Below are 14,030 nucleotides of genomic sequence, written 5' to 3'. Positions count from 1 at the left end.
TGGCTGTTGCAGCTGTCAATCATGATGTCATATCCCCTTTTTATATCATCAAATATCTTATTAAGAACAAACATACTCAGAAAAAGTACCACTTGTACAAACATTGGCATGATAAGAACTACCTAAAATGACTGAAACGATCTTTTGGAAAAATTGGTTTGACATGTACTTTGGCTCAAGATATTTTGGATTCACTTTTGGAGAGCTGTCAGAACATCCAGTCAATGACACAATACCAACTGGGGGCAATACTCAATGCCAACAACACCCCATGAGTGAAGGTTTTCTTTTAATGATATCCTCAATATTTCTTAACACAAAAAAACAAAAGTGTTTTTGATAACTCAACAATATTATAGATATAATGTATTACATATTATATTATAGATAATGTTATGGCCATAAGTTTTAAAAGCATGCAGCATCTTGACATAACCAGAAAAAAAGTGGTTATTGTGTGTATATTGCATACCAAACATTATTTAATTGACTATTGTTATTATTATTATTCCCATGTGAAAACAATTACTATACAATTATTTGATTAAGGATTTTGCTTAAATCATGATTTAAGAAGAAATGTCATTGTACGACTGTCTGTCTGAACATATTACAGACAGATACATAGATGGAGAGATAGATAGTTAGATTGATAGATCATTAGATTATTGTATTAATTAAAATATTATTAAACTTATTATTTAATGAATGAATGGTGATATTGGGCTAAGTGCTCAGTAGGAGTCTGTGCCATCTGTACATGACACAATTACACACAAACAAGACCCTCAAAGTAACATCATCCAGAAGTGAATTGTGTGTATTTGTGTGTTTTTGTGCAAGCCCACTGCATTCTCCTCAGTCAATGTGTGTGTGAAGTGCGGGACTATATGAACACAAACTAAATCTTAATCAGTTTCAGGTAAAAAAGCAGACTATCTTCATCTCCATAGCAACAGTACCAGAGAATCATGGATGATATAGCCTTAAACAAAACTGGCAAAAAACTTTCTCAAAACTATTTCTCAGGAGGGAAGGAGAAACTATTCAAATGAATGGCTATAATATTGTGTTGTTGAGTTATCGAGGACACTCTCATGTTATTGTGTTGAGAAATGTTGAGGATATCATAAAAAGAATACCACGAAAACATGGGTTTTTGAAAGTGAGGAAAATATTTCAGGAAGTGGGTCCATCCAGGTCCTCCAGTCCAACTAGACTGATGCTCACAGTGTTGTATGCGGTGCAGACACTAGAGATAACTCCAACTGAAATACATTAGTTTGAAAGTCAAAAATAGGAAAGATTTGTGTCCAAGTACAGAAATCTATATATTATATATTACATTTCGTGAATACATCAACTGCTAGGATACTGAGTTTTAGTTATTGGACGTACAGTGTTCTAGAGGCAGAGGCAGCACATATTGAAATGCTCTGGAAATTGGTACAGTACAGTATGTGGTCAGCTCCAGCTCAACTGAGATGATTGTGGTTTATCTTGTAAAGTTACTAAGTCATGACCCCATCAGCAGAATATGACAGAAATTGACAAAATAATATTAGTTATGAGTTTTATTTATACTCACATTTAAAAAACAGTCAGTGTTTCTGGTTATCGCGAGTCCTCCCCCTCCTTTGTTTTACTTCCACCTCACTCTGTATAACTCTAATGTTCATAACATTACATCTACAGAGCAACAACAACCTTTATAAGCCTCTATTGATTTTGCCCTGGTCTGTATTTAAGGTAGAAAGTGAATAGGATCAATCACTCCTCTTTTCTCCATTTGCCACCTGAAGGCAGAGACCTCTGTTACTCTGTACACACACAAGTAGATGAAACAGTTTCAAAATAGGTTGCTGCTTTACTATGAGCAAACTCGAGAGATTGCAGCTGAGTAGGGGAAAAAAGCGTCTTTTTCCAGTTTTTGTAAGATTTTGCATGAAAGAAGTACAATGATGTCTAGCTACATTACAACAGCTACTTTGTCACTATTTGGTGAGGAAAAGAAGCCTCACAGATGGCAATGATTCACTCTCAGAGTACCCAAGGACACGGACATGTACTGTATATGGTAAGTAGGGTGGTTGTTGGCTGAGAAAGTCATCTTGGGGCTCTTTCACACAGAGATAAGAGGCTTATCTGAAGTCAGCTCCAAAAGGATGTTACTGCTCATTCACTTTAACCTTTACAGCTTGCTTTCCTCACTGAACTCACTACATTTATTCCACAAAAGTCCTCTTTCTGCTCTTTTTTGCTCCCATTTATAGCCACAAGAGCATTAGTGAGGTTTGCCACTGATGGTGGGCAATAAAATCTGGCTCACAGTTGGTGGTACAATTCATCCCGAAAGTGTTGAGTACAGAGCTCTGTGTTTCAGTTCTTCCATACCAACCTGAGAAAACCATTTCTTAACTAACCTTGTTTTGTTCCCACCATTGTACAAAATATCAAGATAATAACAGTAAAATTCAATTTTGAAAAGTTTATATATGGTGGCAAGACGTTTCAGTAAGGTCTCAGGGGAGTCGGTGGGTGTCCCAACATGAAAATGCATAACATTCCTACAGATAATTGACAACAGAAAATAGTCAGTAACTAAAAATATATGTTACTGAACAAAACTACTGGAATTAAGAGACGTACCATCATCATCCAGCAGGTTTTGTGGGTAATTTATCTCCCTGTCTTTAGCTCTCCACCAGTTTCTGTCTCTCTCTCTCTTACTGATTCTGTCTTATCTTTTTCTCACTCAGTTTTTCATCCTTCACATGCAGTTTTACTTCATCTCACTCTTCTCTTTCACTAATTTTCTGATTTCATTCCTCTGTAAGATTGTCATCAAGTCTTCATCTCATCCCTGCCCAGTAATATACATTTACTTTAATTAATTATTATTGATAACTGCTGTCCAGTGTGTTTTATGAGAGACAGTCTACCAGGCGGAGACAATTTCTGTTTGGATCACAACTCAGGGAGCAGCTCTTTTTTGTTTCTGGGAATATGATACTGTCAGTCTGTCTGTCTTTGGGGAGCTTGTCACTTCTATATGTTCCACACTTGCCCTGCTGTCACAGAATGGGACTGTAGGTCTGTCAGTCACAGTGAGAGGATTAGGACTCTCTGTTAGCGCCACAGGCCCTTCCCCTTTGGCGTTTCTTAGTGATGCCACACTCAGATGACTGCTCCTTTCACTCTGAGGGATGCTGGCTGTCAAAACCGTCTGCTTGACAAAAAGTGCTTGTGTTGAGAAATGTCCGTGTGTGTCTATTGTGGGTTGTCTGTGTGTAAACTCTACTGTATGTGGCTTCATTATCCCCATGCTCACATTTCAAGTTATCCCAAATCCATGATGATCAGAAATATGGTAACATGCCCATTGTAACATCAGGAGACATTTGCACAACTATGAATGGTGCTGTCCACCAATACTGGCCACAGTTACTTGCTGAGTACTCTGTGTATTTATTTCTTCCACATTTCCACTAAAGGAAATAATCTAAGATTAAATCTAAGATTAGCCCTAAACCATACACTGAACAGACAGAAGTTTACACCAATTCCACATTTAATTAACATTGCAGTCACTTCATAATGATTAGTGTACTGTGTTGTCAAATTAAGCGGAACCTATTTTTTTCCTAAAACATCTTACTTTGAATCAGTGTATTACTAAGTATCTCAGACATGTTCAGATATATTTTGTTGTCTTGTTATTGGAGCTCCGTGTACACAATTTATTCATCTTTTAACTGTAATCTCTCCACTCAGTCCTACTTGGTCAATGCACTAAAGATGCACACCAGCAGAGAAAACGTTTTTTGTGAGATCATAATGTTGACCCTGTGTGCACAAAGCTGAACTGAGCATTTTTGTATGAGCAGAAAGTAGACTACACAACAAACTCACAAGTCTTGATACACTGTGTTCTCAGATGTTACCGGCATCAACCTGTTAGCAAACACTTGCCTACAATATTCAGACTCAGTAGAAACACATCAATGCTAGTGCCTCATTGTTCTCTTCTTTTCTCTGCATCTTTGCCCTGTTTGGTTTACCAGTTCTTGATTAAACATATTTTGGAGCTCTTTTAAATGTTTAACTGTCTTTATTATCAGCCACCCACAGTTTTTATATGGACTATGAACTCCAAGCTGATGAAAGCTGCACATGGCTGCAGATTTGGGTGATGATATGTAGTTGGAATGGCAATACCAGCAAACATTTCTGATTGCAAGGAGTCTTTTGATTTAATGTTAAATGAAAAATGTATCAATAATGAGCAAATCTGACATGCGATGACATCAAGTTAGGTGTGCCTAAATCTACATTCTTAGAGCATATGTTTTATTCTCACCTATCCACAAATCTAGAAACATGATTTAATGTTGAAATGATAATTTGTTTACAGTCTTTACTTTGGTTTTATTTGGTCTATTTTGAAAGTGATTATTTTCCATATCCCACACAGACTCACACAGGGCCACTGTGCAGCTGTCACTCACACACTGAAGAGATGCTGAGGGTTAGACTCTGCACTGAGAAAGCACCATGTGTTTGCATGTTTGTATATGTGTGTAAGTGCATGTGAGTGTCAAACCGCAGAGGAGATGAAGTCAATCTCGAATGTAATGAAAATGCAAATTGTCTTCCTCCTGTCGACCTGCACTGTCAATCAGCATCACAATACCCCATCGCCTTTAAACCTCTCACAAAATGGCCCACAATCAACCCAGACGTGACTGGGACAAATCACTCCACCAAGCCATTTCCCTCATTCATTACAGCTAAATCAATCTCCCTCATTGTTATGTGCTCTCCTCATGTCCATCCTCTCTTCCTCCATTGATTTTTGTCATACCTCCATTAGTCTGAACTGTTTTCTCTTCATCCCTCCTTTCAACATTTTCTCTCCATCCCATCCAGAGGGAGGTTTTGTAATTGGCATCAAGAAAGTTGGTGGAATGAAAAAACGATCAAGCAAACAGGTAGCTGGGGGTGAATGGAATGATTAACGATTAGTAATTAACTCCAGGCTCTGTTTTCAATTACAGTTGAGATCAAATATTTTTTTGTGACCAACTCCAGACTCCCAATTAGCCTGTCTTTGTTTGGGAGAAAGAAAACCGAGTGGGTCTAAATTAAAAAAAGGAGTATGACCTGTTCTAATTTAATTTCTGTTGTTTCTTCAGTTAAGAGCTTCTATGCAGCGAAAGTACAGAAGCTGGTTCTGATGTATGTAACCTGCCTTAGTCAAGAGCAATTTTAAAATTTGATTGAACAGTAGTGCAACAATTTATCCTGCTAAAATGTGAAGGATTCATGTTCTAGACTAGAAGAAAGACTGTAGTAGCTTTGATTACATCACACCAGCACTGTGTCTGCTTTCCTGTATCCTAAACACTAGCAGTTGCGAACTGTGTCAAGAGAACTGGACTCACTCATGCAGGCAATAAGATATTGAAAAAAAAACCCTGATCCTATCCATCAAATAAAACCATTAGAATTTTAAAATATAATCTACTATAAATACAAAATATAAAGTTAATTACAGATGGCAATACTGTTGCATTGCTATGTATAAGTTGATTCTTGGTTGCTCCTATGGCATCACAGCAGTCAGTGATGTCACAGGAGGAGTTTTGTCTTTGACTGCTGCTGAAAACATCTGACGTGACATCATTTATATTGTTGTGGCCAGCAGTGCAGTGGGCTTAGATAACTGAACCCATAGTTTTATTTTATGTGCTCAGACTTAGAGAGAGGCCCATATATTTAACTGAATTGTTCTCTGAAGTCCTTTTAATGTCTCCTCTTGGTGCATTTTTCCATCTGGGTGTTGTCTGATTTTTGCCATCTCTGTTACTTTTTGCCGTATCTCAAGAGCAGCAACCACTAACATCGTTTTCCCTTTTTGCGGTTTCTCCTCACTGCTAGAGAAAATTAAATTACATTTGCTGCCACAGGTGCGTGTCACTGATATGTGATGTGTCTACGTGATCAGAGTTTGGAGTTTGATGTCATTCTGTTGTCCTCATCTCAACTTCTGTTGTGACAGCAATTTACCTTTATAATGACCTGCATAAATCACTCGATTACAATCACATTCTGTTGAGCTGACTCTTCTTACACTTTGTTCCAACGAGATGCATTTAGAAATGGGGAAGTGACTTTGACCTTTGCTGGCTCCGCAAACAGAAAATCAATTTATGCTGCTGTCTGATAAACAACCTCTCCATCAGCTCACAAATCAGGATCATAAGCCTTATCCAGACACATAATGTCTGTTACAGCACCATTTAGAGAAGCATTAGCTAAAAGTGTTTCTTTTTGGAGACATTCTCAATAAGTGAGGCTGTTTTGAAATTCTTTGGCAGTCTGGGGGGAAAAAAAGTTTATATTGGTGTTTTTGTATAAAGAAAAATAACACCTACTCGGGTGGTTTGTGAGTATTGATTGCAGTTCACTCATTCATCATTTAGCCTCTGGCTTCTATAGACAGATATCAGCCTTGGATGTATCGCTGCCATACAAGTTTCATTGCTGTCTGTATTTTAATACTGTGAAATTATTCAAATCTGATCTTCAGAACTTCAAAAGTCAAATAAATCTTTATAGATACACACTTTAAAAAATAAAGAAAGTGTTTTGATGTTTCTGCAAGAAGCATTAAACTTTATGTCTCTGCAAAATAAAACAATTTTTGAAATTCAATTTGCAATTACAAATGAGGCTATGTAGACTAATTTGGGACTACTGGTCTCCACCATTTAGCACTGATTAATTATATAATCATTCATCAAATGTTTTGAATTTTTTTCTGCATGTTATAATGTGTCTTTATCAAATTCATGCAATGTGAGAGTTGCACAAAAAGCAATCTAGTGTCCTTTCTAAGCCATAATGTTCATGATCATAATAATAACTTTGTTTATATAGCACTTTTCAAAACAATGTTACAAAGTGTTTTCCATAAAATCAAGTAAAACAGAAAGAGAAAAATTGTTAGTTCTGATAAAAGTACAGGCAATTAAGACAACCAACAGCAGTCAAAACCATAACATAAAGATAAAATATAGAATTAAAAACATAAAAAGGATGAGGAATACAGTCAGTAAAACTATAAGAAGGCCTTTTCAGAAAAGTGAATTTTAAGAAGTGATTTAAAAGATGACACTGATGCTGCTTGCCTGAGATACTCAGATAGTGAGTTCCATAGCAGAAGGGCCCAGACAGAGAATGCCTGGTCCCCCTTGCTTCCCCCCTAACTTCATAGGCTTTAAATTCAGTATTACTAAAAAAATATGTATTTTTATATTTCATAATTATCATTATTAAACCCTTATTTAACCAGGTGAATCCCATTGCTATTACAATAACTCTTTTTCAAGGGATCCCTGGCCAAGACAGCAGCATATCAGTGTTTCAAACCACATACAAACAGACAACTAAAAACACATTAAATAACACAGTAGCAACACACAGAATCACATGCCTAAAAATACAGACATGAGGAAATGGATCTAGGTGAGGAATAAATAAGTAAGTATAATTTCTTTACAATTTAATTAAATGCATTTCCATGAATCAGATTTTTACTTAGTATCAAGATGTATTTTGATTTTCTATTGCCCTTTCCTGCCCTGATTTTAACTTGCCTATACAGCTAACTGCACTCAGGGACTCATACCATGTGAAATGCCATCTGAAGCTGATTTTCACTCTTATTTTCAAAGTAGTTATTCTCCCTTGGAAAAAGACTTGGTCGAGGATCAAATCCGATAGCGACTTTGTGGGACAGATAAAAGAACTTCAAAAGACATTGGTTTCAACTGAGAAACAGCTACAACAAACATTCTCCTCTCTTTATCCCTGTCTGTGGTTTGTTGACTTTAGTTATCCATCTTACAAGAAAATGTGTTCCGCATTCTACATGTAAGAAACGTTGCGTCTTGATCTTTAGTCTTCCCTTGCTCTGTGTCTCCTTTTGAGATTGTTTGTCTTTGAGTGTGAAGGTCTTACAGCTCTGTTTGTATTCTGCTGAGTTGTTGTATTTATATGTTGCTTGTTCTGCAAAGTGTGCCGCTATAATTCTCACTTTTTAACTTCTCAATCCTAAAAAGATTTTAAGTTATATTGCCTTCACATGTATGTTACTGGCTTTCATTTAGGAAATGTAAGTCTTAAAATGTCACAATCATACAGAGAATGTGATAATAATGTGACCATTCATGAGTTTCTTTCTACCATCTTGCATATTCAAACAGATCATTACAGTATATCATATGTTATATTCCTTCTGTATTGAGGGCCCTTTGGCTGCAAATATAGTATAAGCCTGGAGGACCTGACATTGTAACCACTACTATATTGTACTTTAAAGCTACAAAACAATAAATTACACATCCCTTAGCTTGAATCTGTAAAAATAATACATGGGTTGTCTATTATTTGATGAGGTACCCATAAGCTTAGAGGGAAAGACATATACAAACATAATCAACAACAAAACAATACAAAAAGAAAGAACAACAACATCAAATGTGGAGCACAAAAGATGTTATAATAAACACACTGATCATCAGGACTGCCTTTGTTTTTATTACAGACCGACTGCTTCTTCTGAGCTGTGGTGGCTTTTCAGATGCTGGTTAGTTCAGCCTCGGGTTAGATGCTGTTTCAAGGTAGACAGCTCATTAACAAAAGTGACAAGCACTGCAGAAGGAACTTACTCAAGTGAGGGGAAAGAAGGACTGGGTTAGCAAAAGAAAAAAGCTGCATATTACAGCTGCAGAGCCTGCAACGCTCTCTCCATTCTAGGATTGGACTTAATACCTTGTTGGTGCTTCCAGTGAAATAATACCATTCACTGCTTCACTGGTCAAATCTTGCTGTATTAAAAATGCATCTATCATACAGATTTTCTAAATGATTGCTTAAATATGAGCCGGGGATAAAGTCTATATTTGCTTTTTCGCGTCTCAAGGGGGGGGGGGGGGGGTAAAGCCTCATGCCTTCAAGTATTCTCCCCGTCTGACAGAATGCTTTTTTAGACTTCAGTGATTTCTACTACTGTGTTTGCACAAGTATGCCTGCATGTGTGTGTTTATGCATTATTGTGGAGTAAAATGCATTCTGCACACACACACACACACACACAAACAAACAAAAGGTATAAAAATTCCATTTATGCCCAGTGGATTCCTGCTGATAGAGCAGAACTATTCCCACAGCCCGCAGAGAGGGACTGCCTGCGTGGGCGATGGGCTGTCAGTCAAATCCACATGTACCAGGGCAAGCGATGCATGAAGGGAGTTTGAGATTTCACTGTCATCCTCAGTCTGGTCCCCTGCAGATCTCGCCCCCCTCTACCTCCATGTCTGCTCCAACGCTCCACTGGCCACAAAGACTGTATAATCTGTGCCACAACTACAACTGACTGCAAATCATTTAACTGAACAAATAAGGTGGTCTAAAGCTGCACATTGGTTTTCTGCCCCTTTGTTTAAGCTAACTCTTAAGGTAACAGTGCCGTAAGTTGTATGTTAGGATGCAAAATGTTTTATTTTGGGGCCATTGGGGGAAAAGAAAAAACGTTCCTTTTATTATATGTAGGCTCACCATCACATTGTATCAATCTGCACTGCCTCAGTTTTATACTGTACAGTATCACTACTCATATTATCTTTACAGTTAATGCTGATGCTTTGACTCCTACTACAGTAACACTTCTGGCCGCTAGGTGCCGCTGTTAGATCCTGATTACATTCGCTGTCCGTGGTGCTGAAATGCTCAGCTGAGCTGTTCAACATAGGGATTTCCCTTATTCCCACTTACAATTTCTAACTTGATAAAACTGTAATTTAAGAATGATTCAACTATGGCATATATGTTCATATGTGAATTAAACATACTGTTTCTGTAATAGTTACTCATCCCACTTCTAAGGAATGGGGTGCACAAATTATAAATTCGTTGTTTTCTTTCTGGCGACCCACTTTGTCCAACCTGAATAACCCTGGTTATCATATCTACTCCAACTAGGCTAAGATTCAGATCTCTATGAAGAAATGGTCTTTTGTAGGCTGTACTTAAGTAAACAGGCAAATGCTTAGCTCATATTGATATAGAAAGTTTACGTTTTGTATGCAACTTAAGTACTTATCTTTTCACAAGAGCAGAACGAGGTTGAAAGCCTCAGATGGCACCATGCAGGGGTGATTGCGGCTGCAGAGGCTTTAGACCACCCGGATCTGTCTATCACTATGAGCCGCTGGACTAGCGTCAAGTCTGCCAGATGAAGTTACAGCCATACAGGAAATAATTCCTCCCAAATAAAAGAAAAAAATGTGTTGGCACTGTGTACAGGCTTAAGTGTTGTGACATCTGGGTGTAATTGGGTCATTTAAATCGACTGCAACTTTTTTGTTACACCAGTGAGCTACTTTAGACCTGCATTATAGAATAATTCATTATTTTCAGCATAACAGCGTCAAACAAGACAAAATAGCCAAGCAACACAGTAATAAGAATATGCTGCCCATTTTAGCCCACCCACAGGATCGTAGCAGCTTTAGACCCTTTTAATTCCAATACAGCACATTTTAGACTTTGAATTTGAACATTTCTCTTAGGGTTTCCATTACTAAATGACTATAAGCTCCTAATTACATTATTATTATGTTGTTTTATTATAATCTAATCGTTTTGTGTAGTATTTTGTCATTTTATTTTTATGGCTATTTTTATTCCTTTTGTTCTCTTTTATTGTCGTAACTATCCATATTTTATTGTTGTCTTATTCAATTAACTTTTAATAGTTTGCTTTTTTAGTGGTTTTGATATTCATTAAACATCCCACGTTTTACCAATTGTTTGTAAAACACTTTGAATTGCATTTGATTTGTTTGATAGGCACTATAAATAAAGTTTAATTGGTTGAAAGAGAGATAGACAGACAGACAGACAGACAGACAAACAGACAGACTGATTGATTGATTGATTGATTGATTGATTGATTGATTGATTGATTGCAATGTTTCCCTTTGCATCTGTGGCCATTTCCCTCTTCCAACAGAATCTACTATGATGTTTGTTAAATCCGTTGACTCTAAAGACAAACTCTGTGATTTTGGGTTGTGTAATTCAAAACGACAGGAGTTAGCATGATTGTAGGATTATCGGGCGTCTATAAGAACAGCCTGTAATTTTGAAAACATTAACCGGACGTTGTACGCTTTAGTAAACCAGGCTTCCGCTAACTTGACAGTCGAGATGGATAACAGGCAGTACGGTTGACTTAACCACAGTCTCGCTGGCTCCACTGTGAAGTTAAAACGTCTATGAAGCAATCTCTCCACTTAAATTTCACAGAGGGAAAGCACGGGCTGGAAAAGGACACTTTACCCACATGATATGACTCCAGCGATCGACACAACCTGCGGTGGCGACTTCCCTTCAGACTCAGAGTGGTTTCCTGGCGTCGGAGAAACGCTTTAAATGACATTTTAACACTGGAGAAATGGGACCTGCTGAATGAAAACTTTCTACTTTTTCTACTGGAGGGTTAAAGCGACACTCATCGGGCGCAGTGCTCATTTAAAAAAAAAAAAAACAACCGAGTTGACTGCAGTTGTGCACCGCTGGATGGGACGCAGATAAAATGTTTTGTCACCTCATGTTCCAGGTTTGGAGGTTAATGACGATGTCAGGGGTCGCCCGTTTTGGAAAATGATTACTGGCATCACCGACGGTAAAATAATGGTCAGAAGATGTCTAGTAACGTTCAAACCGTTCAGGTAAGAGACAAAGAGCTGTCAACGGTAAAGGCAACTCTATGTTTTTCCGCCACAACGCGGCTGGTTATATTGATTAAAATGTGTGTATTTTCACTGCTTGCATGAAGGCATAGCTACATACAAATGTCTCAAGAAAGACATAGAGTTTTCACTAGGAGGAATGGCTACACTAAGTTGTAAATCCCTGAGAAAACGCACTACTATATTATTGTGTATGTACAGCCAAGGTGTGTGCGTAAAACCACTCACCTAAACACAACCATACACACGCACACACACCAGATGTTTCTCTACCAGATAAATTATTATTTAGGTTACAGTCCATATGGATAAAGCGACGTCACGCAGCGATAAATCAGGGGATAGCCGCTGTAAATAAGCCTGCAGTCAGCCGAGCTCTAACTTAGTTTCTTTCTGCATGGATAGCTCCATTATCACTGTGTGGCTGGCCTTTGTTTGTGAAGATATAAAGGGAAAAACTGGAGGGGATTGCTTACACATGTTAACTGCTTAAACAGTTGAGACATCACGGTTCATTGAGCCATGCTGTGCCAACCTGCTTTATTTTATTTCCCCTGTAAGGTACAGTTAAGGCAGTATACTTTTAAAAAGCAGCAGTAACTATCTGTGGAGGAGTTCCTCAAGTGGCACCACTCACCATTTTACCTTTTTACCCACTTTAAACCTGCTGATACAATGCAGCTGTGCATTACTGAAATGCTTCACCTATTAGTATCTAATCAGATCAATCATTTATTCAACACATATAATTATTTAGTTTTGTGATGATGATGATAGCTCATGTGAATGGTAGAGAAGACAGATTTCTTTAGATCATGTTATAGATAGTTTTGCCTTATTGAATAGTTTTGACAGGAAAAACAAAACAAAGGTGGAGTTTCCCTGGTTCCCTGGCTAGAAAATGAACTAAGGAACTTGTCAATACTGTATGTGGTAAACATCTAAGATCACTGTACCATGCAGACCAGCCCAAGTGGACAAATGCTGTATGCAGTAAAGACCATGTCCTCATTTTAGGAATACTACTTGAAGCCTGCTCTGTTGGCAGATATTTTAATGACCAAAAAATGCTGCTTGTCAATTAATATCATCTCAAAATTAATTCTGTGTATGAATGCCATAAGATCCTCAGCACTGCCAGAATTAAGGCTGTTACAGTCGCCAAGAAAAGTTTCTTAGAAAACACCCCAACCAACACCTCCGCTGCCACTCCTCCATGCCTGCCACACCTCTTGCTTCAAAATCATTTTACCTAGAGGCAAAATCTGATAAGTCTATATGTGTGAGACAGCCAATTAGCTGATAGCAGATCTCTCCTTCTGATCCAATTAAAGGGAGCAGAGCATTTACTTTAAGCCTGTTAATTAAAGACTTGTCAGGCAGGACCGGGGCCTCATCCTCTCATATCACCCGCCTAACGCCACTTTAGAAAACGACTAAATGATAAGAGAGAGAAACGATCGCCTTAGGACAACATCAGACCAGCCTCTGCACACCCACACTAGCTGAATATATTTTGTTCCCTTTCCTTTCTATTCCCATCAACCTCTGTGTTGTTCACAAGCACAGCTTATCTATCTTTTGCTCCACATGTTAACACACAATCACAGAGAGACAAATAGATAGTGTACATTATGAAATAGTTGATAAGCTGTAAAAATGGTCAATTTTGCAATTTTGCTATGTAAACTCATTATCTCTTCAGTCATAACAGCACAAACCTTTGAAGATGAAAATGAAAGACAAAAAATGGGGCAGTTGAAATGTAAAAACACTTAATCAGGTCAGTGATTCGTTTTTTTTTAGTTTAGATCATCTTGGCTTGCTGTCCAGATGGTAGTAAACTCTAATAATATCATAACCCATGCAGTCATATATATCTCTTTGTATTCATGATAAATAATCCCTTGATCATAATGATTGCATCGGATTTGATTCACATCAGTTAGTGTATTGCTGCTCTGCAGTCCTCTGACAATGATTGAGCTATTCCGATTAAATCTGCAATATGCCTGGAACAGATGGGGATAATAATTTCTTATTTCATAATATTACAGTATCCTGGGAGAGACAGAGAGGTAAATGAGGAAGAATGAGCATGTGCCAGCTGCTTAGATGCTGATGTAAATACAGTATTATGGCTATTCAGTGTAAATCAATAAAGAAATGGCACATGCAGGAGCAACCATTGCCACACTGGCACTTTGG

At 37.8% G+C, this 14,030-nt stretch overlaps 1 protein-coding gene across 1 annotated transcript in view; it reads left to right on the top strand.

The window, feature by feature from the left end:
- Positions 1 to 11,733: 11,733 nt before the first annotated feature.
- Positions 11,734 to 14,030, top strand: part of LOC133993914 (alpha-1,6-mannosylglycoprotein 6-beta-N-acetylglucosaminyltransferase B-like) — a 120,895-nt gene continuing 118,598 nt past the window's right edge. Inside the window, exon 1 of the mRNA XM_062433050.1 lies at positions 11,734 to 11,801. Within this exon, the coding sequence (XP_062289034.1) occupies positions 11,734 to 11,801 (68 nt within the window). The remainder of the gene's footprint in view (positions 11,802 to 14,030) is intronic.

Source organism: Scomber scombrus, chromosome 2 (genome assembly GCF_963691925.1).
Source record: "Scomber scombrus chromosome 2, fScoSco1.1, whole genome shotgun sequence".
Classification (NCBI taxonomy): domain Eukaryota; kingdom Metazoa; phylum Chordata; class Actinopteri; order Scombriformes; family Scombridae; genus Scomber; species Scomber scombrus.
The sequence above is the reverse complement of the archived record's forward strand: the minus strand, read 5'-3'. Positions and strand labels throughout refer to the sequence as shown.